Raw genomic sequence first — 24,924 nt, 5'->3', positions numbered from 1 at the left:
CTGCAGAATTTTTTGATAGGTCATTTTTTATTAGGCCCTCAGTGGTAGCAAGTTTTAGATTTAATACCCTAGGGGGAATGGCAAGGCAAATCATGTTGTTGGATCAATTGTTCAACTATCCCCAGACTGCTGTCTGTGTACGTTACACTTGTATCACATTTCCAAGCCTTTCTTATCAATCATTTGGACTAGAAATGCAGTTTAATTTTCTATTGCATTTTAAAACTGAAATTAGGGTTATGTTCTTGTTGTGTTAACCTAGAATCCTAGATGTGGTCATAGACCACATCTATGTCCCATTAGGTATGTCCGTGGCTTAATTAACCTTGGAAGAGGGTCTGTACTCATAGGAATGCTTTAAAGCTGAATTTAAACTACTTTATTTTGCCATCTCCTGAGATGAAAACCAGCAGTTATTGTTTAAAACCTTCTGTTCTCATTGCTCTTTGTTCTTTACAAACATTATTCATTTTAATTGGTCAAATTATTTCTACGGGTGATCTTAAAGAAGAGATTCTCTATTGCAGTCATAGGCCATAGCAAAACCTTTGTCACTGACTGATTATACCCAGTTCCTTTACTTGAGGAATTAATTTACTTTTACTGGAATATAAGATAAATGTAGAAATACAGGTACAGAATATGAGGCATACTCATGTGGGTCTTGATTAAAAAAAGTGCACGTGGGGGACATGTACTCTGATAACTAAGAATGATTTCCCTATGTTGTTGTCATGTCTCTGTTCTGCTTTGGTGTATAGTAAAGGAACTAGCAGGGAGAGGAGCAGTGCTTGAGCAGTGGATGGTTTATTAGAAGCACTGCTGTATCTTCTGTCCCAACTCCTGAGAGCAGGAGGGAGATTTTCAATACCATAAAGTACTGTGCAATGCTGGGATGTGGGGCAGCTACCAGACATCCAAAGTAAGGCAAATGTATGTAATTACACAGCAGCCCCTGCAGCTGCTCCAGTATACTCAGAGGGGATTTGGTCCTGCAGCAGTCTAGAGTCTGTGCAGCACAAAGGTGGCATTAAGCCATTTTTACATTCCCATCCCTTTGCAAGCTGCACCTTCTGTGCCATATCTCTCGTAAAACATAGCACAGAATCTTTTAATGTAAACTGCTGGATTGGCAGCTCTGGAGTCTGACTTTTCTCTTTGCCTTCAAGAGGCACATCTGTTCTTCTACGAATGGGCTTGGTTCCCATTAATGAGCTGATCAGATGCAGTCTTTTATGATGACTGGTACTCAAGCTTCCTGCCAGATGTGTGGGGGTGGTTTTTTTGTTTTTGTTTTGTTCTGACGAAGGGGATATGAAGGTCAGCTTACAGGTCATCAATAAAAAAAAATAAAATCCTTCTTTTTGGCATTGAAACTTATTTGTTCATTGCCCCTTTGTGTTTTTCTCCTCACCCATCGTCTGCAAGATCAGATCAAAATGGCAGACACTGGACATCTGCCAGTATTGCAGGTGCATTTGTTCCCTCCTTGGTTGCAGTTGCTGCTTCTGCTTGCACGTGTTCTGGCCAGATAGAGCTCACCTGGATACATGCAGGAGCAGCCCATGGGAAAAGTCAAGTCCTAAAAGTGGTGAAATAGACAGGTGCAGGGCACAGCAGTGGGAAATCTTACATGACTACTCTGATTTGCTGTTCAAAACTGAAATTTGAAGAGACAATTACAACAAACACGAACCTTATTTTTTTAAAGACTCCTCAGTGGCTAAATCTGTTTAAGAGACAGCAAAACCAGCAAGTCTTTATGTTGTTTTCCATGGTCTGTTTTTGAGACACATGCTCCTGTATTTTACCTTTCATCATATCTACTTATACTGCTGTGGATATGAATCGCTGTGAGTCATTAGTCTGGCAACTGTCCTAGTTTTCAGAGTCTGTACTCCTTAGAGATCAACCAATATAATCTGATAAAGATTATCTACAAGGCTTTTCTGCATTAGGAGTTTTTTAAAAGAAGAGGGGGGACCAACCAGAACTTTAAACTTGAAAAAGCAGACAAACAAAAAGAAACATCATCAAGGTAAATACCTTCTTGTTATAAAAAGATAATAATTCTGGTTGATTTCTTTTATGATTTTCTGAGGTACTTCCACTTTTAAACAGGAGAAAGCTTTTAGGGCTTTCTCAAAATCCCTAAAATAGTTTTGAAAGGCTATTTATTGTAATAGTTGTACAACTACTATATGTGCTACTACTGCTGCATGTAATGGATTGGAGCCACTAAGTAGAAATAAGGTGCACAAAGCACAACAGCACAATCTTAGAATTGTAGAATCATTAAGGTTGGAAAAGACCACCAATATCATTTGATCCAACCATCCCCCTACCACCAATGTCACCCACCAAACCGTGTTCGTAAGTATCACGCCCAACCTTCCCCTAAGCACCCCCAGGGACGGTGACGCCACCACCTCCCTGGGCAACCCGTTCAAATGCCTGACAGCTCTGTCTGAGAAGAAACGTCTCCTAATTTCCAACCTATACCCCGCCTAGTGCAACTTGAGGCCATTCCCTCTAGTCCTATTACTAGTTACCTGTGAGAAAAGGCCAAACCCCAGCTCCCCACACCTTCCTTTCAGGTAGTTGTAGAAAGCAGTAAGGTCCCCCCTCAGCCTCCTCTTCTCCAAATTAAATCTGTTCAAAATTTGATAGGGACAGTCTTCTGCTAACTGCTGTAATTTTACTTGTTATGACTTTATTAAATATCAAAAAGAAAATACTTCTGATAATCATAGTTCTCAGAAATACGAAAAAGAGGACCTGTTCAAAGAGAATCAAGTCTGACATTATAGGTGAGAATAAGAAGGCAGTCAGTTCTGATCATCTGAAAACCAGGCTGACTAAAAACCTAACATTAATCATTAATGGTTAGGCCACATCCTCACCCCTTGCTCTCTGTAATTTTGCTTCATTTGTCTTACACAAGGAACAAAAAGAATTGATACCCTTCATTGTGTAAAATCTTGTGAGAAAAAAAAAAAAAAAAGAGACCTTGAGACCCTTTAAAGGTATGCCGTACTGGAGAGTTCAGAAACAGAATTGTTAAAAATAGTCCTTGCTGGTATTCTTCCGAAGTATTTTTTTATTAACTCAGTTATTTCAGAGAGACACACACACCTTGATATCTTCCTCATAAACTTGTCTTATTTCCATTTTGGGAAATATGTATTTCCATTTTCCAATTTTTTTCCATGATGAAGCCTTCTGAATGATCATATTTGGGTACCTTGGCAAAATCTGGTTTCCAGTCATACCTATCACCTTAGAAATGTATATCTATTTTTTGCTTAATAGTAATACAAAATCCTAGGGAATATACCAAAAACCTCTGAGGCTAAAGTTTAAGAAGAGTTTTTGTTTTATAACCTCATTTCCAGTAAACGCTTCCAAAATGATCACTTTCAGATTATCACAACCTGAATATGTATTTCCTTTTTGATTAGCTCACAAGGAGACCTGAAGTCAAATTAAACAATCAGTTTTCACTAACACATAGTTTGGAGCATCTTAAAGTCCCTGTACTTTGTTGTTTATTTTTTTATATGATTAACTGGAAAGGGAGTTAAGTAACAAGGTAGCAAGGTTTGTGCTGACAGAAAGTTGTGTAGTTAGCACCAAAAAATAAGTGAGTTGTGAGGAATTTTGAGGCACATCTAGACACCAGCTCCTTGGTTGCATAGGTAAACTGATGGCAAATGGAATTTCTCAATCTAATTTTCCAAAATTCTGTCTTGTGGGATATATAGCCGGGAATGCACCACTGCACCATTCATTATTATAAAGACTTGATATTAATAATACTTCACTTTAGCATTATTGATCCAAATTCTTAATGTGATCAGCTTGTTTGACAGCTTCTACACACTGACAAATCATTTCACTGAATTTCTATCAGTGATGCTTAAGCTATCTTGAGCATTTGCAGGTAACTTCATTTTTTTTTTGTCCAATTTATACAAATTGATATCAAGAACAGTAGCTTTTTTTTTTAGTATTTATGCAGTATATACAGTATTTACAGAGTTAAAATGATGACATTCATTGATACATAAAATGATGAAGTCATATAATTTAATGCATTTCACAAAGCAGTTATGGAATCTGTCAGTCTGTGTGGACATCAGGACTAGCCAGAATTGTTCTTATTAATTAGAGTAGGCTAAAAGTGCTCTCTGAATTTTTAAATTTATGATGTAATGAAGGAAAAAATGAGAAAATATTCTATTTATCCACTGTGCTGACCATGGTTAAAGACAGGACACTGCCATTGCTTGATGATTACTTGGTTAAATGTTTTCTGCCACTGATAATGAACCATTGCTGGTCCTGCTGGGATAATCAAAACGGACAAAGAAATTGTGAAGTATTGGATGCAGTGGAAAGGAGTAAGATAGTTGGTACTAACTTTGCTAGCAGTGTTTACTGATTTATTAGAACATATGGGGTGTTGAGAACCTCATAGTCAATTCAAAAGAACAAAACCTGTTATGAATACCTGTCATGAATTTTCAAAAGTAGATCTTGATACAGGGAGAAGGTTATCTGCAGTTACTGGAAGACTCATTTCAGAAAATCTGCATTGCATAATTTTTTTCACTTGAAATATAGCTTTAGTGTCAGGATAAAGAGAGAAAATATAGTTGTGCATCGTCTATTTTAATCATCTATAAGTATTTTTCATTTCATCACACATTTACTGATCTGTGGCCTGTGACAGACATTATTCAATTCCACACAAATGGTGTTTTTATTTGTGTATTACTTACATAGTTTTATTTCTAGATCTATTCTATAATTGGAAATAATTTCTAAGTTGTAACTAAAGACTATGCTATTTACAGGTCCAGAGGCCTTAAAGTATATCAGGCTAGTATAAACAGTATGCTGTGAAATAGGAATTTCAGTTTGTGGTAAATCTGTCTGTCCCCAGCAGCTCCAGATAAAATAATTTTAGCCTTCTAAAGCACATCAATTTGCTAGTCTGTGGTTCATGTATCAAAGAACATTCTGTGAAAATATCAATATCATTGGTTAATATAAATGAAATTAATTTTTAAAGCTGGGCTAAAGGTTGACATCTGAAAAATTGCATTACTTTGCAGAAGAGAAATTTCTGTCTTCTAGTGAAATTTCAGGTCATAAGGGCAAGTAATTTTCACAATCTTCAATGGGAACCAGTGAAATATGAACTTCATTGTCACCTAGCCCCAAAGCGATAAGATAAAATGAGCTGATACATCATTTGCTGTGGTTTTATCATCTCCTCCAGTAATTGGAAGAGAAAACATAAGAGTCCTTTACCACCCCCCTCCCCAATCCCTTCACCACCCACACCCAGGCATAAGCCATTTTGCTTGATCGATACAAAGGTCACAGAGTATTTATTTATTTATTTAAATTTTTTATGCTGGGTAAAACCATCTAGTGGAACATTAAAGTAATGAATATGTTTAATTGAGTTTGTCACCCATGAAAATGCTGAACAGGATTGTATAGCAGACTGTGCTCACAGGAGGGACTGAAAGGGAGACTACTATTATTTGAGCATAGATTTAAGTGGCTGCATGTATAAATATCTACTTTTTAAAATAGAACATCTTATTCATTATTCTCTTGAGAAATCTAAAATAAACTATAAGTTTTGTGATTTATTTAAGAGCATTTGGATATTTAACATTACTATTAATCTTGGATGTATTTTAAAAAAAAGATCAGCATAAGACCCTTCCACTGTGAATTCTACAGCTAGCAACTAAATAGTATCCGAACAGTAGAATCTGAAGAAGTGGAACACATTTACAAGGCTGAGATTATGGTGGCAATCCAGGTTCTTGATGAACTCTGAGTCAGATTTCATATCCTCTACATGCTGTAATTTTGCCTACCTGAACAAAGATGACCCCAAAAGACTAAGAATGCTACTAGAAGAATTTATTTGTATAGATCCTTTCTCAGCTGCAATCAAATTTAAATGCAAATTAAATGCATTTTTTTTTTGCTGTGTCTTGATTAATGTGCTCCGTAACTTTTTTAGATCTCAAGAAAAACTGTTGTGAAATATACAAATATTCATCAGCTTTTTAAATAAGCTATTTAGTTTTTATTTTACTCATGACAGTTAAATCGGCTGGAACATTAAAGTAATATAATTATTCAATTACTGTTTCAGTTCTATAACCCATTTGCAGACTTAATTACTTATAGGATATTCACATTTTTGAGATCAATAGTACTTTTCTCTAAAAATAAAATATGATAGCTGACTGGTTTGCCTAAAAGTAAACTGTTCATCTGCTCCTCAGTAAAATACTACTTTTCTAATTCATGAGGAAGCTGTACAGATGGTATTTTTTAAGTATTGCATGTAATCTTCTATAAGAGACATTGTTTATAATCAAGGTTGGAGGGGATTTTGGAGAAAAGGTAGGGTTGGGCATTTGTGTCCAAAATAGCTGACTGGCTTCCACGTGGGCATTTTCATGTTGATACACAGCTATGAATTGTGAGGAGATGACTTGTTTACACGTGACCATAATTAACAACCAGCTCTGTGCTACCTGCATTTTCTTGCAACTCTGATTCACAGTCTTGTCGAGGTGGAAATTGAAGGTGGCTCTTCTTTACCTACTGGCTTCTTGGTGGGCTTCTTCCAGTCAGGTAGTGGCAGTCAGGGCCTGCAGCAGGACTATGAGAACTGGGTACAGGTTTGGGCCTTAATTTTTTTTATTTGAAGTAAAGAAGGGACTTATGCAGAGGTGAAAGGAGTTTTGTATTTTAAATTGTGTTGTCATGCTGTTTGTTCATCTGTTTTCCTTGCGATACCTAAAGGGGGCCTACAAGAAAGCAGGAGAGGGACTGTTGGTCAGGGACTGTAGTGACAGGACAAAGAGCAGTGGTTTTAAACTAAAAGAGGGTAGATTTTTATTAGATATTTGGAAGAAATTCTTCACTCTGAGGGTGGTGAGGCACTGGAACTAGTGGCCCAGAGAAACTGTGGATGCCCCATCCCTGGAGGTGTTCAAGGCCTGGTCTGGTGAGAGGTGTTGCTGCCCATGACAGGGGTTGGAACTGGGTGATCTTTAAGCTCCTTTCCAACGCAAACCATTCTGTCATTCTGTGAAAGGCTGATCACAGAGTAGTTAATGTAGTAAGATTTGTAGAATCATGTACGATCAGCTCATATATCTACATTAAGTATTTTTCATGGAAATGGTAAACCATATAAATTGTCTGTTCTCCTGTAGGGTCCAATGTATTTTCAAATAAGTGAAATGTGCATAGATTAAACTTCAGTCTGATGTGTGGGGTTCTGAAGTTCTATAGGTAGCTGCTCATGTGGGGAAGGTGGTCCTATTCGTGCATGTTAAATTAGATTGTACACCCCCATTAGTCTGTGTTTCACAAGTTAGTCCAAAACTATTACCAATGGGAACATAACACAGAAATAAACGGGAGTCATTTTTAAAGCAAACTTATAATACAAGAGGATGAATAAAATGGTTGTTCTTAAATTCTTAAACAGATTTCTGTGTTGTGTGACTTAAGGATGAAAACAGGAAAATGAAAAAAAATGTTTTGCAAGTTGTAATTCTGAAACTGAAAATATCAGAAGTGGTAGCACTGATTAAAAAGAAGTCCCTTTATCAAAATAAAAATTCTGAATTTAACTTAAAGCGCTAGCCAGTTTCTGCAACTAGTAGGTTCTGTTAATAAAATCAGACGTCTGGCAAGGAATAAAAGGTTGAATTTGATTTTTGTGAGGACTCCTTGCTAATACACATGAAAGAAATGTGCTTGGATCTTTCATCTAGTCTACTGGGCGCGCTAAGCGCAGAGCAATGGTAATGATGCAGTTTCCATAGCGACCGGTTCATTGGAGGGCTAGACCTCTGTCTAGGGTGCTGTCAGTGTGTGAGGAGGTTCAGAGAACAGAGTGTCCCAAAGAAGGGCTGCTTCCACCTAATCCAGTTTTAATTGAACTCCAGAGACTTTGAAGTGAAGCTGCGGAGCAGGCAGCTACTATTGCAACTCGGAACGAAGGCCTGGCTCCGCTAGGCCTCAGCTGCTTCTCGCTCCTGATAACTGCTGTTAATGAGCGGCCTGAAGAATTGCTCCAGCGGTGACTGCTACTCTTTCTGTAGCCTGATCCAAGTTTCTGCTGTAAATCCTGTTATTTCAGTAACTTTAGCATGGCTCTATGAGTCTCCCAACATAAACTCGCTCTGCTGTTGATGCTTTTCCTTCCCATTTTGAAAAAATGGCGTTGGGCTGTTTGCAGTGTTTCCACCATCTCAACAAACGCCAGTCTCACAGGGTAAAAGTAATATTTACATTGCTGATTTTACTCATAATATCCATGTAATAAGTGTTTAAATTTGAAATGTGCTGATTCATAGTAACAATCAGTCATACTTTAATTGCTACTACTGAAATGCAGAGAAATACAGAAATACATTCCTGATTCTCTCTAAAAATAAGCACTGAAATTATAAGCTCCAATTTTAAGATTGGATGGATGAATACCAGCAAAACTACTAAGAAATTTCTGTACACAGGGACCACAACTTTGTCTCTCTTGTCACCTCTTTTGATGTTGTGCTCTTTAAAGGATATTTATATGCATGTGACAAAAGCAAAACACAGCAGTTCTGAGTAGCACCACAGAATTATACAAATCTGCCAATTAGTGGGGCTGGCTTGTGGATGTGGTAGGAAAAGTGTCAGCATGGCCCAACTCTGATAGTTCCTCTGTTTCAGAAATGATTGGTAACCATAGGCAGTCTTCGTTCCTTTCATCACGTTTCAGGAGTTTGGTTTCAGAATAATTATGCATTTTTGCCTTCTCTTTCTGTGTGTGTGGAGGGGTGTTGGGAGAGGAGGAGAAGTTGTCTGTCGCACTTGCATTGGGGGGAAGATGAGAGATTAACTATAAAGGAAGAAGGTGTGGGAGATGATTTCCTTTGTAAGTTCTGAGCTTCTGTGCTAGCTGCTTTTGGTTTGCCCCACTTATTTGTTGTTATAAAATTCACAGATGTAGTATGGTATTTTACATTGTGCTGTGCAGTGCTCTTTATAGAGCTTCTGTTCTCTGTGCTGCAAAAACAGTTTATTTGTGAATGTATACTACATGTGAGGCAAAATCCTCCGTTAAAAAACTACAGGCGGGTGATTGTGTTCAAAAACAGTCTCTGTTATATTAAAGGCTTGAATTTTACTTTTCTTTTTTTCATCTCTTATTTCTCTTTTTTATTTATTCACAGTATATTACTTAAGTGAAATTGTTGTATGAGTGATGATGTTAAAGAGGATTATATTTGCAACTCTTTTTCTGTGATGGATTTGTGTTAGAAGTATTTGTGTTTGCTAAAATGGACAAATCTCAGATATTTTCCTTTGCATGTGGTTTGTTAATCTGAGGCAGAGGAGTGTCCAATCTCGCTGTCTCTTAACACTTACATAATTAAGCTTTGAAATGAAAAGGAAAAAGTGAAGAAACAAAGAAACAAAGTGGCTGAGGACTAAAAATGGGATTAGTTTGAATTGTGAAGGCAGACTAAGCATCTGTGTCTGTCAGATGGGATGACAGGAATTGTAACAAGTTACTTTGACAACCGCTTACTCCATAGAGAGATTATGCTGAGTTCATTTGCAGGTTTGTGTTTAACCTTAGCTGACAAAATGATACTTAACCTCTTATACAGCCAACCTTTATACTTCTAGAATTAATGAATGTTGCCTTAATGATAAACGTAAGGAACATTTTTTTTCTTTGAAGACATTTTTTTTTTTATTTGTTACAGTCCTGTTATTACAATGCTAAAGCAAGTGTGGATGCATCTGATGGCACTAGTAATACATTTTCAGAATATGCTTTTATATTTTGCTGATGTTCTAAACCTTTTGCAATGTTTCTGAAACTGCCTTGGTTATGGAAAACACAGTTAATATGGAAAATACAGAAAAAATAGAGCAAATTTTTAGAAGGCCTTGGCGTGAATTGAGTTTAGGACTTCAAGAAGTCCACAATAGCATGATTATCATAGCATGATTTTAAATTTGAGAACACTTTAATTTTGCTTCAGGTTTTGCATGTAATTGGTAGAATACATGTTTGTGCATCAGACAGTTTCTCTTTCACAAGACGTTACCTATACTCACAACATATTGAAAACATTTTTTTCGCTCTCTTTTTCTCATTTCTAGATTCTGGCATATACAGAAGGACTCCATGGAAAATGGCTATTTTCAGAGATTCGAGCTATCTTTTCTCGACGTTATCTTCTGCAAAATACAGCACTGGAGATATTCATGGCAAATAGAGGTACTGTGAGTTTAGGGCCATGTCAAGTACTGATTTGGGGACATATGCTTTCTGTTGGGCTGTTTAGTCACTCTGTTTTTTGTTATAGATTTGTGTAAGTAGTGGAAGGGTTTGGATTAAGTGCCTCAATATTTAAATTAGTATATTTTTGTATCGTATTTTTTGTTTCCACTTTTTTGTTTGTTTGTTTGTTTGTTTGTTTCTTGAGGAATTATGTTCAAACACAGTAACTGGGCATTAGCAATGCCTCACTTTCCTTTATACCCACATGTTTATTTGGCATTTAAACATTTGTGCTTAAGGCATACCTACCTCTGATCTGTTATGCTTCAAGGATTTTTTTTTTTGTCTCTTGGGAGGGTTAGCAGTTACTAGTTATACATGCTGAGAACAGAATGAAAGAACTGCACTACTAGATTGGACCAGTGACTGGTATAGCTTTGTGCTGTATTTCTAGTCATAGTATTCCAATATTATAATATATTTCAAATATAGGTATGCAATAATCTGCAGCTCTTAGATATCTCTAAGATTTCTATATAAATGGAGAAGTGCAGCTTTCAATTAGATCTTAGTGCAAGTCTACGAAATAAATGTGGACTTAACCCTGCGTGATTATGAACATTTTTTTCACTCTTCACTTTCTTCAGTTTCTTTTTCAAACATACATGTATATATGTAGTCTAACAAGTCACTCAAAATATAGTGAGTTTAGACTTCAGAGAATTTTATTCTGCTATTTTCTCCTCTTAAATTTTATTCTAAACCAGGTTATATGATGTCTTTGCAGTTTAAACTAAGATTCTTCAGTCACTTCTAGTGGTTTTGTACTGATTATGAAATTTTGAAAACCAGGTTTTGAAATATGTATACAAAAACATCAAATAACGTAGGTCTTAAGAGGACACTTTTCCAATATAGAGAAGTTTTTTGGTAGTAATATTAAACAGTGTTGTCCTTAAGTCAGTATGCGTTTCACCAGACAACATCTTTTATGCAGTTAACATATCAGTCAAATAGTTTTTCTCTGAGTTTAAAATTAACTCTAACCTTAAACATAGCTGGTAAGGAATCAGACATAGATCTTGCTGAGAGCATCATTATGCGTATCTGGAAGTGCATATCATCCACTGGAATATTAATCATGTACTCAGTTTCATATTTTGGAGCCCCTAGTTGTCATAAACTAGCCTCTGTGAAGTCATAAATGTCCACTGGTGGTATCACAACTGGATTGTTTTATTCCAGTTTTTAGGTTCCTATTTCATGAGTGTCATTTTGTGTTTCAGACAAAACATGAAGATAATATATATTAAATATAATAAATGCTAAATATATTGATATTGAAAATGCAAAATAAACTGATAAATGTGATGCAGTTTATACATAAAATATCATTTTTTATTTAGTTCTAGTTAGTCAGTGTGTACATAAAGATTTACCTTCTGTTCAGAAAGCAAAACAACTGTAGACTTCATAAGCTTTGGGAAAGTGTCAACTTCTGCTGAAATTCCTCTCAGTGGAAAATAGAAGTAGTTCCAGAAATTGTATAAAAATGTATGTATAGTAGTCTCAAGGAAACATGTCTATTTTTTTTTTATCTGTTCAGCACCTAAGCTTAGGTTTAAGTTTTATTGGGCCAGAAAGCAAAAAATAAATGCTGCAAAATAACATTGTATTTCATTTCTTGTGTTCACAGTTGGTGTCATGTTCAACTTCCCTGACCAAGCAACAGTAAAGAAAGTGGTTAATTGTCTTCCTCGAGTCGGTATTGGTGCTACCTTTGGATTACCCCAGACCAGGTATTTTACAGTTTGAATAAATTATACCTGTGATTTTTTTTTTTTTTTGTGAGTTCTTTTTTTTTTCATCAAACCAACCTGTATGGTTTAAAGCATTTTTACCTCCTGGTTTACAAAACATGCACACCCTCAAGCCTGTCAATTCTACGTGCTTTTTTGATTGTGTTTATATAATGAAGACTTTTGGATTTGAGGTTATTACTGTGATTTCTGTCTGTTACAGGGAAGGTAGCTTCTTTTTGCAAGTGAGACTCAATCACTTACCATACTTAAGTAAAATACGGTTCTTTATGGTTACCAACCCACTGAAATTTAAGACTGATATGACTGATAGTAGGACTGATTAGCTTTTATGGTAGTTTTCAATTATATTAGCTTGACTGTAACATCCTTGAATCCTCTGTAATATTTAAACCCAGATGAAAATGATTGTTCCTCATCAAGGGGATATTGTAGTAATGTGTAGGACAATATAAGCTAAACAGTATGTGAAGGATTAGTATGGTATGTTTGTCTTCCAGCTCTGGAGGACAGAGCTAAATCTTACTTAGGGTAAGTGGGAAACTAGTAATGCTATGGCAGAATGTGAGTTTGGATCCTAAAACTGAAGATTATGATTCAGTTTGCTATGATTTTAGCAGAAGATATGGGCTCAATTGCAAGATATGTTCTGGACGGGAGTCAGCAACACACCTTAATGTTCACTGAGGCTGATAGAAGTAGTTTTTGAGGTGTCCCCCATGTCTATTGGGTTGCTTAACTCTTGGATTTTAGTGAGTGATAAAAATATTTTGAAGTAGATTAATTTCTAAAGTTTTAGAAGAAACAACCTCTAAGGAATAGATTTATTCTTCTTTCTAAAAAATTGTGTTTTTGTAAAGTATTCTTTGCTAAACCACATCAAAAGATTTTTACTATGTCCAGAAAAAAATTCTTTTGAATTGCTGATTTCTATTATTGTTGCTCTGTAAGATCTTAAGGATTTTTATTTACAGAAGTGAGTTATATTTGAAAATTTTAAAATATAAATGAAAGTATATACAAATCTGTTCAAAATTTCACATTTATCTATATTGATAAATAGGTTTAGTTTAATGAAATTTATAGAAATTAAAAATTATATATATTTTCTATAACTGTTTTCCTATATATATAATATTATATCTTATATATATATATCTTATGTATATATATATATTTTTTTTTTCTATCAATACCAGTAAAGATTTATTAATGGAAATTATATCTAGATTTTTTCCCCCTATATTATATGGTCCTAGTATTTACAGATGTTTTTATGATAAACAAGACAGTCTTGGGAATTTTATAATAAGCTCTTCTCTGCTTGATTTAGCACTCCAAGGAGTGGCTTTGTATTCATTCACAAACATTGTGAAATCTGGCATAAGATTCTAAAAGTTTAATTGAGTTATTTATGATTTACTCTCCAACACTACCCAGAATATCAGTCTCAAGAGGATGGACTTCATAATGAAAGTTTTATCATCTTATCATTTTTTTCCTTTGTACTGGTGGAATTTAAAAATCCATTCCGAAAGGTGACTTTATTCTTAGGTGACATTTTAAGTTGTGTAATATTCTTATTTAATGGTCAGGCATGTCTCTAAATCACTAGTAACATGTTTCTGTAATACATTAGGCCTTTGTGGAGAAGCTAAATTTGCACAGCTGTAAAGGTTTCTGTTTGAAAGTTTTCAGATCTTGGCATATCCAGTTGTCAGATGTTTTAAGTTTTTTGCTCTGATGAGATAATAAAAGTTTAAAAATGAACTTCAGGTATTGAAAATAGCAATCTCCAGAGAAATCTAGCACAGAACTAGTAAAAAGAATATGTACAACTGCCACTACATTCAGGTAGGTAAAAAGGAGGATCCACCAGGTTTTCCCATTATTTTTTTTCCAATATTTATTTTTGTTTTCCAGGCGCATTTCTTTGGCTAGTCCACGACAGATTTTCAAAGCTTCGAATATGACCCAGCGATGGCAACACCGAGAAATTTCCAACTTTGAATACCTGATGTTTCTAAACACTATAGCAGGTAACACAAATTACTATAAAGACTCAGGAAAGGAAGCATTTAGTTAATTGTGGCACAAAAGTCATAGGGCACTGCTACATTTTGCCCTTTGAACAAGTAACTTTTCCTATGTAAAAATTTGTTGTGAATAATAACTTCACAAAATTCTCCTAAATGTACTTTGTTCGTAATTATATATGGCATGGTATGCAATTAAAAAGCTGTACTGAACTGCACTTAAAAATATAGCTCAAGTCAGAATATCTTGACTGTTGTGGAAAGACAGTCTACACAAACCGTATTTAGTAGTTTCAGCAATAGTAACTTCTTTTTCCCTTAGGATTCTAAGTTTTGATACTTGTAAGTACTATCCTCAATGAATACTGCTGATGTAACAAGGTCTCTGTAGGTCTGGAACCCTCTGGGAAGTGTCAGCTGGGGAGCAGGATATTTCTGGAGCCAATAAATACTACTGTTACTGATGGGTGGTCTCTGAAGTGTGGTGTTTGTATCACCGCTATCGCTGTGCCATGACACCATTCATCCATTTCCAAATCCTAATGCATTCCCCAGTGCAGTTATCCTAGTGTCTTGTTCTATAAATGCATAGCTATAGTTCATGTATCCTTTCTTGGCCCATTAGTTTTTAACCAAATTGACTTCAGTTTAGTAAATGGAGGTTGTAAGGTCTCATTACCACTCTTTCATTTCCCAACATACTTTGTCTGCAGAGCAACTGCGGCCTGTGCAAAATTTCTCAATTTTCAGCTCTTTTCTATGCTATAGACAGTGTTGAAAGGTCTACTACTTCCCTTTCAGACTTGTCTGTTTCTAAAAAAGACTGGTAGAGCAAATGCCTGTGCTCACACTAATTACATTTTATATAAATGGTCAGATTTGCTAGTTTCTGCAATCAGTCATTAAGTCGGGGATGCCAGGGTGCTGGCAGATTTTATAGAAGTAGGGCTGGATTTACATGCCTCCTTACTGCCCAAGTGGAATGAGGCAAGATCCTGACACTGTTTTCTGTGTCTCTAGTGAATTAACCTTTTCAGCTTTAATGTATTGAAATAATAAAGTGAGTTCTAGCTACTTGCTTTTGGAAGTTAAAAGGAATGAAAAGATAGCGTTATGGAAAAAGGGAAAGCCTAGTTTCCCATGATGGGGAGGTAAAAGATTGTTGTGATTGCTGTTAATTTGAAACAAGTAAAGATGTAAGTGTCATGTATCCATAATCCTGAATAATGTGTGATGTGTCCAACTGGTAAGGAAAAGAAAGGATCGAGCTATATCTGGCTATACCATTTATAATTTCTGGAAACCATGATGGACAAATACCGAATGGTGAAAGAAAGCTAGGAAAATACAAACTTAGGGTGAGTTTCAGATTTTTTTAATTTTTTTTTTTCTGGCAATCTGATAGTTTGGGTCATAAAATCTCTCTAGGGAAGAAGTAAAAACCTGTTCTTTGAGACTTTTAAGACCAGACTAGACAAAATCTGAGGACATGTTGATAGGAGGTGATGTGAATGAATGAGCTTCTGCAACAGTATAATAAAGACAGAATACAAACAAAAATTATGCATTTTAAAATTATAAACCAGATTGCTTGTAACATGTATGTGTATGTATTGTGTATGGGGGACTATTTTAACTGGAAATTTTGCTTTTACTGGAGGAAGGATATTGTTTCTATCTTACAGATGCATGAAGGTGCATATATGAACCTGGATCCAGAATATATATATTCTGGATATACATATATATTACAGATCTTCTCTTTCATTAAATTTTGGCACATCCACAGATGATCAAGGAGAATTCACCTTAAAATGAATTCTCTGGATGAAATGTGTGTCTCTTGTATAATTTCTGAAATAGTGAGCTTCTTCACATACTAAATTTAATGCTGTATGTAAAATTGTTGCTTAAATTTTTATATAAATAAAAGTCATTGGACTGTTGTATTTCTTCAAGTATTTCATTTCAGAGATAGAAGACAAGGTGAAAAAGACAAAGGAGGGAGAAATGTATAGAAAATTAATTCATTTAACTCTTACTGCCAGCAAACCAGTTTATAATTAAAGTGAAATGAGCTGAAATGTTTAAATACTAGCAATTTGCAAACTTTTTTATCGTCCTTTTCAGTAAAGCAAAGTAGAACACTGAAACAATAAAGGATCTGAAATAAATTACAGTTCTTTTGAGGAACTCATGAAACTATATGGTTGCATCTTCGGAGGCTCGTATTTTAGTTAAGTGTTAACTCCTTTTAACTCAAGTTTTTGTTGTCGTTTGTCAGGTCGCACTTACAATGATTTAAATCAGTACCCTGTCTTCCCTTGGGTTATCACCAACTATGAATCAGATGAGTTGGACCTTACACTTCCTAGCAACTTCAGAGATTTGTCAAAGGTATTTGTCATCCGATACTCTTTTTGTTCTCTCCAATCATCACAGTAGTTTTCAGTCTCGTTCATGTCTTCTGCTGTGTGTGATGCATTAATAATGCACAACTGTTAACTGTGTTTCATTTCTAAATACATATACTGATAATAGGGATAAGGTTGTTTTTGTGGAGAAATGGACTATCAATGTATTCTTATTACTTCTCATTGTTTTAATTTAAGAATTGTTAATGGAAGTACTCTTAGTTGGAACATATACATTTAATTTCAAATTTTAATGAAGTTAGGGATGACAAGTCAGCTAAAGATTAAAAATTTGCCAAATATTTTCCTGGATTTCTGATGAGAATTGTGTTTTTAGTAGTAAACCTATAATACCATATTTTAAGAACTTTTAAATCATTACCCATATTCCCAAAATAGAAACTATTTTTTCATTTCCTCTGTGAAACAGCTTCAGGTATGCTTAAGTAATGCAGCTTTCCTTTGTCAAATAAACAAAGGATGGTTAGTTTCTTACAGCTTTGATGAACTACTTTCTCATGGAGTAGTCTTGCTTTTCTAAGGCTCTTTCCCAAATGAACATACATGGATGCGGTATTATACAGCTTGTTTAAAGCTTTGTAGAATGTGATTATTTTCTTTCAATCTTTTCCAAGAAAGTAATATTTCATTTTAAAAAGTGTAAGCATCTCATTTTCTCTACAAAGACTAGAATCATTGAATTATAGCATGGCTTGGGTTGGAATGGACCTTAAAGATCATCTAGTTCCAAACCCCCTGCCAGAGGCAGAGATGCCACAAACTAGGTGCTGGACTAGTTAAATGGACCTAAAAACTGGATCTTTTTCTAAAAGCTGTTTGGCATTTGTAGCAAGGGGAAATAATTAATTAGTGGAAAAACTAAAGAAAATATTTTAATTAGAACTTTTTTTTTTTTAATTTCTTCTGTACAAAACAGTATCATGATAGAAAAAAATCCAAAATGAAGGCAGTTTAAAAAAGTTCCTACTTTCAATTCATTATTGATTAAACTAAGCATAGGTCTGTTTGAATATCTCCAGAGAAATGATTTTTTGACTACACATTTAGCATTTTAACTTTTAAAAAGCACTGTGCAGTCATCAAATAGATATGTATATATGTGTATATGCATATGTATATATATTTGCAGACTATTCCATGCGTTTCATGTGTATATATATGGTACATATATTATAGCTATATGATGTAAATATATAAATATATAAAATAAATATATAAATTTCATACATATATATTATATACAAATAAAAACAAATATATAATATTGTAAGTGCAAAACAGAGAGATGCTGAGGTACTGTCATTGTAATATTTTCTAATAATACTACTCAAGTTGAATAAGTCATGAACTTGAACATCAGCTCTGTGTAGCTTGAATTAGTACATCAATTAAATGTATTAATCATTCTTACTTTCCTTGATTATGGTAAGATTTTTGCAACCTCAATTTCCATTAATTTTTGTTAAATAGTAATGAAAATATAATGCTATTACTAAAATAATTAAAGACAAAAAAAGATTGCCCACCTGTTATACTTCTGAGAAATCTCCTTTTAAATTTATTTTAATTTGTAAACTCATTAACTCAGTCAGAGCTGTAGTCATAGTTTTTCTGCCTCCACCCTGAAACAGAAGTAAGTGCAATGTAGAACAATTTTCCTCACTTTAGGTTAGGCATCACTCTTGCCTCTGGTAAAAAATTAGATAGGAAAACCACTCTTTTTTATGTGATTTTTTATTAAAGTTCTATTATGATACACTATTATGTGTTGTTGGTGAGAGCGCATCTGTATGTAACTGCTCTTCTGGATGAATGCATGTCATTCCATTATACATAATGAAAGTCGTTATGCCATACCTATCTCAGATACAGTAGTTCAGGTTTTGGTTACTGTTTAGGCATTTCTAGGAGTATCAACTCTATGTAGTTTAAATGTTAAACTGTCAGGTAATGACTTCATGGCAAATATGTGAAAAACTTGCAGTACCTTGTTAATGTTCAATTATGAGTATGTTTGAATATAATGTGTGTTGTGATATTTGCATTCTTGTACCTTGTCTTTGGGGTAAAACTTCAAAACAACTGCTAGTTATGTATTGTAGGATGCCTATGCATCCTACAAAAACAGTCCTTTTGGACTGTTAAAGGTTTTAAAAATATTTAAAGATATTTCACTTAACATTTTACATGGTTTTAACAGTCCTACTGTGGGACTTGAAGAAAAAATGTCGGGTCAATATTTTTACTTTTTCGGGGTTCCTAAGAAAATTAAAAGTGAAGCTTTTTTTTAGAAGTTGCAAGTTGAAGTTGCATATGTAGAATGACAAATATGAATAACAGTTTTGTTAATATATTAGCTAGAAGTCCACAGTTAGTACAGATTTAAAGAACTGCAGTGTATAGGTTAAACCAACACTTTATTTAAACAGCTTCTTATGGCATTGTTTTAAACATCAGTCACACAATGATAAACCAAAGCAACTGAAATGGATTGTGGTTAATATTACTGTCAGTCTGACAAATGTTCCTGACAAATGCCAGGAGTGCACTGCCAGTCTGTTACCCGGCTTTGAGTTGGGTTTTTATTTCTTAAGAGGTGACAATGGTTTGGAATGAGTATTACATATTATATTTATAGCTACATATATTTTATTTATACAACAGACACAGTTTCCCACCAGAACATGTCCCATTTTCCGTATTATGTTATTCAAAAACACATTTTTTTCCTTTTCTTTGTTCAGCGGAAGCAATAAATTGTGATGTGTTTCTGGACTTGGTTAAGGGAAAAAAATGAGGTAAAAATACATGGAAAACACTGAATTATCAAAGCATGATTTTACTCAGATAAGTTTGTTATGGGATCTTGCTCTATACTGTTGATAATTTATCTTTCGTAAGACATAATTTTTGCAAGATCATAAAATGACACTACTAGAAGAAAATAGTAACCTTTTTAAATCTTCTTTTGTCTTCACCATAGCTACATGTGTACATAATATTTTTATTCTCATTTTTGTAATTTTCTTGCAATATTCACTAAATCATCATCAATTTTATAGTGACTGTTATATAAACAATGACTTCTGTTCCAGCCAAGTGTACAAAAGCATCAAATAACTCTCACCTTCATTGAAGTGAGGTGTTTCATTGGTATGTGAGAGCCACTGGTATCAAAGACAGAAGAGAAGTAATATATGCATATACTATACTATATATATATATAATTTTTACTATAACAAATAAGGCTAGTTTTGTTATTCTAATGTAAACTTCACTGTTAACTGCTCTTCAGCATGTCAACTTGAATTCTGTTGTAGGGTGTGCATCTCAGGTGCGCAAATTCACCGTTCATATAACTCATGCTAATATTTTCCTATGTGAGGAGGTAGAGTGGGAAGGGCATGAAATTTGCTTACTATCTCGTTACCTTTGGCAAGGAGATAGAAAGTAGCAGGTGTTTTGATCTGCAACCATTGTAATTTTGCATTTTTTTTTTTTTTTAATGCTCTTGCTTAGAGAGGCATTAAAACTACTAGAAGCATTCTGTGAATAAATGCTTTTCATGAAGGAAAAGTAAAATGACATTTTATTCATCTCATGCTCTAACACAGGAGTCAATATAGGTAATTACCAGATAAAACTCACCAGTGTCCGTCTAAGGATAAAGTGTGTTCCAAAATTGGGCATTGTAAGAAGGTGAGAAGAACAATGTAAGAACTAACAATAATGGGTGCAGTGGCAATGACTTATTTTGATAGGCAATTGCATCTGGAATTTGGGTAGTGAAACCTGTGACACTTGACACTGCTGGGCTCAGCTTCTGCCCTGGTTGCCTTGTCTCTGTTATTTCAGGCAGTAAATTTGTCACCTGTGACAAAAGATAGCACTTAATTAAAAAGCATTCCAAACCCAGACAGGATAAATTCTGAAAGAAGGAATAAATATTACTCTCAGGCAGTTCATGTGAATCCCTGCTTAAAAAAAAGGGCAGTACAGGAAATAAAATATTTCAACCTTTGTATCTGAGTCCCTGGCAGTTAAAAAAAAGTCCAGTATATTTCCTACAATTCTGGGTCACCACAAGAAACAGTGGCAGAGATATGAAGGCTGGCCCCACACTGCAGTGAACCTGAAGCAGTGATATCTGAAAATGAGACATGTTTTTCATGATTCATTTGTTATTCTATTATGGATTTAAATCTTTTTAATATGAAACACAATTATCAGATTCTCGTATGCATCTGGTATCAAGTTGTCATGGTTTTTGCGAAACAAAACTTTTTTTTGAGGAGAGGGACACTCCATACTTTCCAAAACACTAAGCAAAGTAAGGAACAGTTGAGAGAAACAATATAAGTTAAACATATTTATGATTAATAACATAAATTTTTGCCACTTCTGAATGGGGGGACAATTGATTTTGTGAGACTCTGCAATGCCAGTAACCCTCAGACAGCTTCCTTCAGGGACTTTTATGAATGGCAAAATTGATCAATTATCTTTTCTGACAGCTGAGTCAATCTATTGCATCTTGTCTTTGGGCACATGTGGAGACAGAGCTACAAATGGTCCTGCTGTTACAGTGGCCGTGCTGTGGGTGCCAAGGTTGGTTTTGCAGCACCATGGTCAGGCACCCCCCGGAGCAATGACTCGGTGCTTCAGCACCACGGACAGGGCTTGCTCCACACAAAGGCGAGCAATTCACCCAAAAAGCAGCAACGCACCTCGAGGAAAATGTGTTTAGTTAAGTGAAATAGGTACTGATTGACAAACCTGGCTTACTTGTGAGCCTTGGAGATACTAAACTGTTCGTTGTGTGTGAAGCAATTCAAGCTGTTTGGATTCTAGTATCAATCTCTGTGTGGTTACCAGTGGCATACTTGTTTCACTTTCTCTCTAAATGGTGTTAGGATTTTCGAAGGTAGAATTTTTGTGCTGATATTTTAGTTTGAGCCTCTTGCAGCATCTGTCTCTGGACATTTTTCAGACTCAGCATGTAATTTCCATGCAAGTTTTGCTAATTCCTTCTCCACAACTCTTACAGAGACCTACCAAAACTGAAATCTCACCCAAATACATTTGTGAGATGGTTATTGAAACATATATTCTGAAATCATACTCATAGTCTAGGTAGAATCTGTTAAATATTTTGGGAATTTTCAGAGTATTACATTGGCATAACCATCCTTTTCAGCTTTGTCCCTGTCCCTCCTGTTTTTTTCTTGCCATTAGTTGGTTATTCTCTGTGTCAAATAGTCTCCTCTATAGAAAAAGTAGCTGAATGATATGAGTGCATCTCAATACTATTACTTTTTCTTCCCTGTTTGCATTTCAGATGCATATAGTGATTTCTAGAATTGCTTGCTTGAAAAGAACTAAGAAAAGCAATCTTTTTACTTATTTATTGGTAGTGAGGATAATGGTCATCATCTTCCCCTGCATCAAAGAAAGCCATTGTCTGTAATAGACAATAGAAAATAGTAACTCAAAATTAACAATGAACATTCAAAATATTATTCTTAATTTGTATCTGATGTTGTTATCCATTCCACCCTTGCTCAGATGCCTTGGACATGCATAGGTTTCTAATTGGAAATAAATTGTGGGTGGTTCATAACCCTTTGAATGATCACAGGAAACCATAGGACACATGTCTGCTTTAAAATATACTGACAAACAAAATAAAGTGATTTCACACACATCTTGGGTCATAACATGGGTGATATGGGGGAAATGAAGAAGGAGACAATTATTTGATGTATCTTTATGTGGCTTTAAGAACTAGTAGAAAGCAAATGAAGTTAGGAGAAAACAGGTTCAAAATAAACAGAAGGTAACAGACTCTTCACACAATGTGCTGATAAGTTTTGGAACTCGTGTCTGCAGGTTTTTGTGTATGCTAAAAGTTTATGTGAATTGTTCCTGAAAAAACAGCTGTAACAAAAATCCATTCAGAGACATAAATATGTAAAGAAACATCATATTGTTGGAAGTCTGGATCACTGGGATGTGGGAGGGTGTTGGGGAATGTATCGCTGTATGGTTCTCCCATTTTTGAAATCTTCACAGTTTGTGATTGATCCACATTACAGACAAAAGGCTCACTTTCACAAGGTTTTTGGTCTCACCCAGTACAGACAGACATATGTTTTTTATGTGCCAGACCAGTAACAAATTGCTGCTGCTTTTTCAAATTATGGTTAAGCATGATCACTTTGTGGAAGTTAGATGTTTTGCCATCTTGGTATATGGTTTCTGGGTTTGTTAAGCTCCCATAAACAATTTGTCAGTCTGTTGGGGAAATGTTTTGTCTATACAACTGTTATCATGCTTTAGCTTGTAGTAATTTTGCAAGTTTATGTACTCAGTTTATGATTTTAAGGTAAATGCCTTCATTGATCTGACATTGTTTTATGACTTCAAGTTACAGTGTCTTTTTTATCTAGTCTAAACTGTGTTTTTCTGTGTGATTACAATAGCACTAAGGTTTAAAGGCAACTTTTAGTTTATAAAAACATTCAAATAGCAAAACTAAACCAAAATATAATGTACTGAGAAGATGAAAATCTTCTGATTTCTGAATGAAAAAGGAATTGCTAGTGGAAGGTAATGAGAGATTGGAAATTATTGTCCTGCTCTTCATTCCAGCTTGCCTTTCCTTTTGTTAGTGTTGTTTCTTACATGTCTTCCTTTGGTGTTAATTAGCACCAAATTTGCATTTGCAAAAAGTCTTGAATGTGAAAATCCTCACAGCCATTCTTGAAAAAGACTATCAAAAAGTGAGACCTTCTTCCTTCCTGCTCTTCTCCCCTCCCCACCACTCTCCTTCCTCCTGTGAAGAAAAGGCAGAGAGAGTGTTTTCACTATCTGCTGCCATGATTCAAGTATATGTGAATTCTCGCTAAATTCTGTTTCTGGAAATCCATAAAATTATTTTGTTTGTCTCTGTTTTTTGTTTATAATAAATGAATGGTGATGCAGGGATTTCTTGCACTTGACAGATTATGGACAGCATATACAATTGGTTGCTTTTGGCAGCAAGGTTACTTTGTGAGTAATGCAACTGCAACGACAACAACCTAACTTCTTCACCTCTGGCAAGCAGCTTGGTTTCTCATCATGATTCCCAGGAACGTGCAACTTCCTTTCTGTCTAAACTTTTGGGAGCCTACACAACATAACCATTCCCTTCAGTTAACCTTCCCAGTAGTATTAAAGTGTAGTAATGTCTCAGATTTTGCAGTGTATGACACATTCAGTTTTGCTGAACAATTGATTAAAACTTATGGAAAAGCACATGTGTGCTTAATTAGTTTGTAGTTCAGTAGTGCATTGTTTGTATACAAAGAGTTGTTTTGAATTCTCCTACAGCTGGTTATCTTAGCATTTGATTCTCCTGATAGCAGTATGAAGGCACAAAAAAAGGAAGCCATGGAGATATTTTATTTCCTTTAAATTAAAATTCTTCCAAGATTTTAGGTGACCTGAGGTGTATCCTGTTGTGAATTTAGCCACTGCTAAACATAGTTTTTCTTCATTCTTTATGCTTAATATTAAGTTATGATACATTTTTCAACTTTGGACTTTGGGAAGCTTCTGTGCTTTGCATCATTGCTAGTGTTCATATAGACATGCTCAGACATTGTAGTTATTAGCCACCTCTAGATCAGGTTTTGCCACTAACTATTCTTGTCTCAAAGTATGTGTGAGATCTTAAAAAAAAAATCTTAATAATTAACCATAAATACAGTATAATTCAGTGCTGATATTTTAAAGAGTACATGGATATGCCCATAAATACTGACTTAATTTGCACACAACTCTTTTTTTGCTTTTAATCACTCCCTTTTCTGAATTCTCAGTTTCCCAAAAATATAAAATTTATTTTAGAACAAACTCTGATAGCATAATGAGATCTGGTATATTTCTTGAAATACAGTCTTTTCAAAGAAAGCTTGTAAGTTCAGACAAGTATTTAAAAAAGACATACTTAGTTTAAAAAGCTCAGTGGTTTTAGTATGTATAGAGTTTATTAAATTTATTTTAGAAAATACTGAGATAAGAGGATTATGGCATTTCATCCCATATACAGTGCATCAGGAAATGCCCCAGGACCCTTCATATGATAAAAATGCTGATCACAGTCTGCTGGTTACACTTGTCACTTAGATAAAGGAGCTGCTGGGAAATAGCTGTCTGCACCCTGAGCTGTGTGCACAAGTCTTAAATGAGGTGGCTGGTGGGCATTTGTCTGTGTTTCTTCAGTAGCGTAAATAAAAAGATATACC

General features: G+C 35.0%; 1 protein-coding gene across 3 annotated transcripts in view; it reads left to right on the top strand.

Moving 5' to 3' along the window:
• Positions 1-24,924, top strand: part of LRBA (LPS responsive beige-like anchor protein) — a 391,035-nt gene that overhangs the window by 247,058 nt on the left and 119,053 nt on the right. For all 3 annotated transcript variants that reach the window (XM_068680931.1, XM_068680932.1, XM_068680930.1), the window contains exons 41-44: positions 10,222-10,339; positions 12,039-12,141; positions 14,086-14,201; positions 16,483-16,595. In XM_068680931.1, the coding sequence (XP_068537032.1) occupies positions 10,222-10,339; positions 12,039-12,141; positions 14,086-14,201; positions 16,483-16,595 (450 nt within the window). The remainder of the gene's footprint in view (positions 1-10,221; positions 10,340-12,038; positions 12,142-14,085; positions 14,202-16,482; positions 16,596-24,924) is intronic.

This window comes from Anas acuta, chromosome 4 (assembly GCF_963932015.1).
Source record: "Anas acuta chromosome 4, bAnaAcu1.1, whole genome shotgun sequence".
NCBI classification, from domain to species: domain Eukaryota; kingdom Metazoa; phylum Chordata; class Aves; order Anseriformes; family Anatidae; genus Anas; species Anas acuta.
The sequence above is the reverse complement of the archived record's forward strand: the minus strand, read 5'-3'. Positions and strand labels throughout refer to the sequence as shown.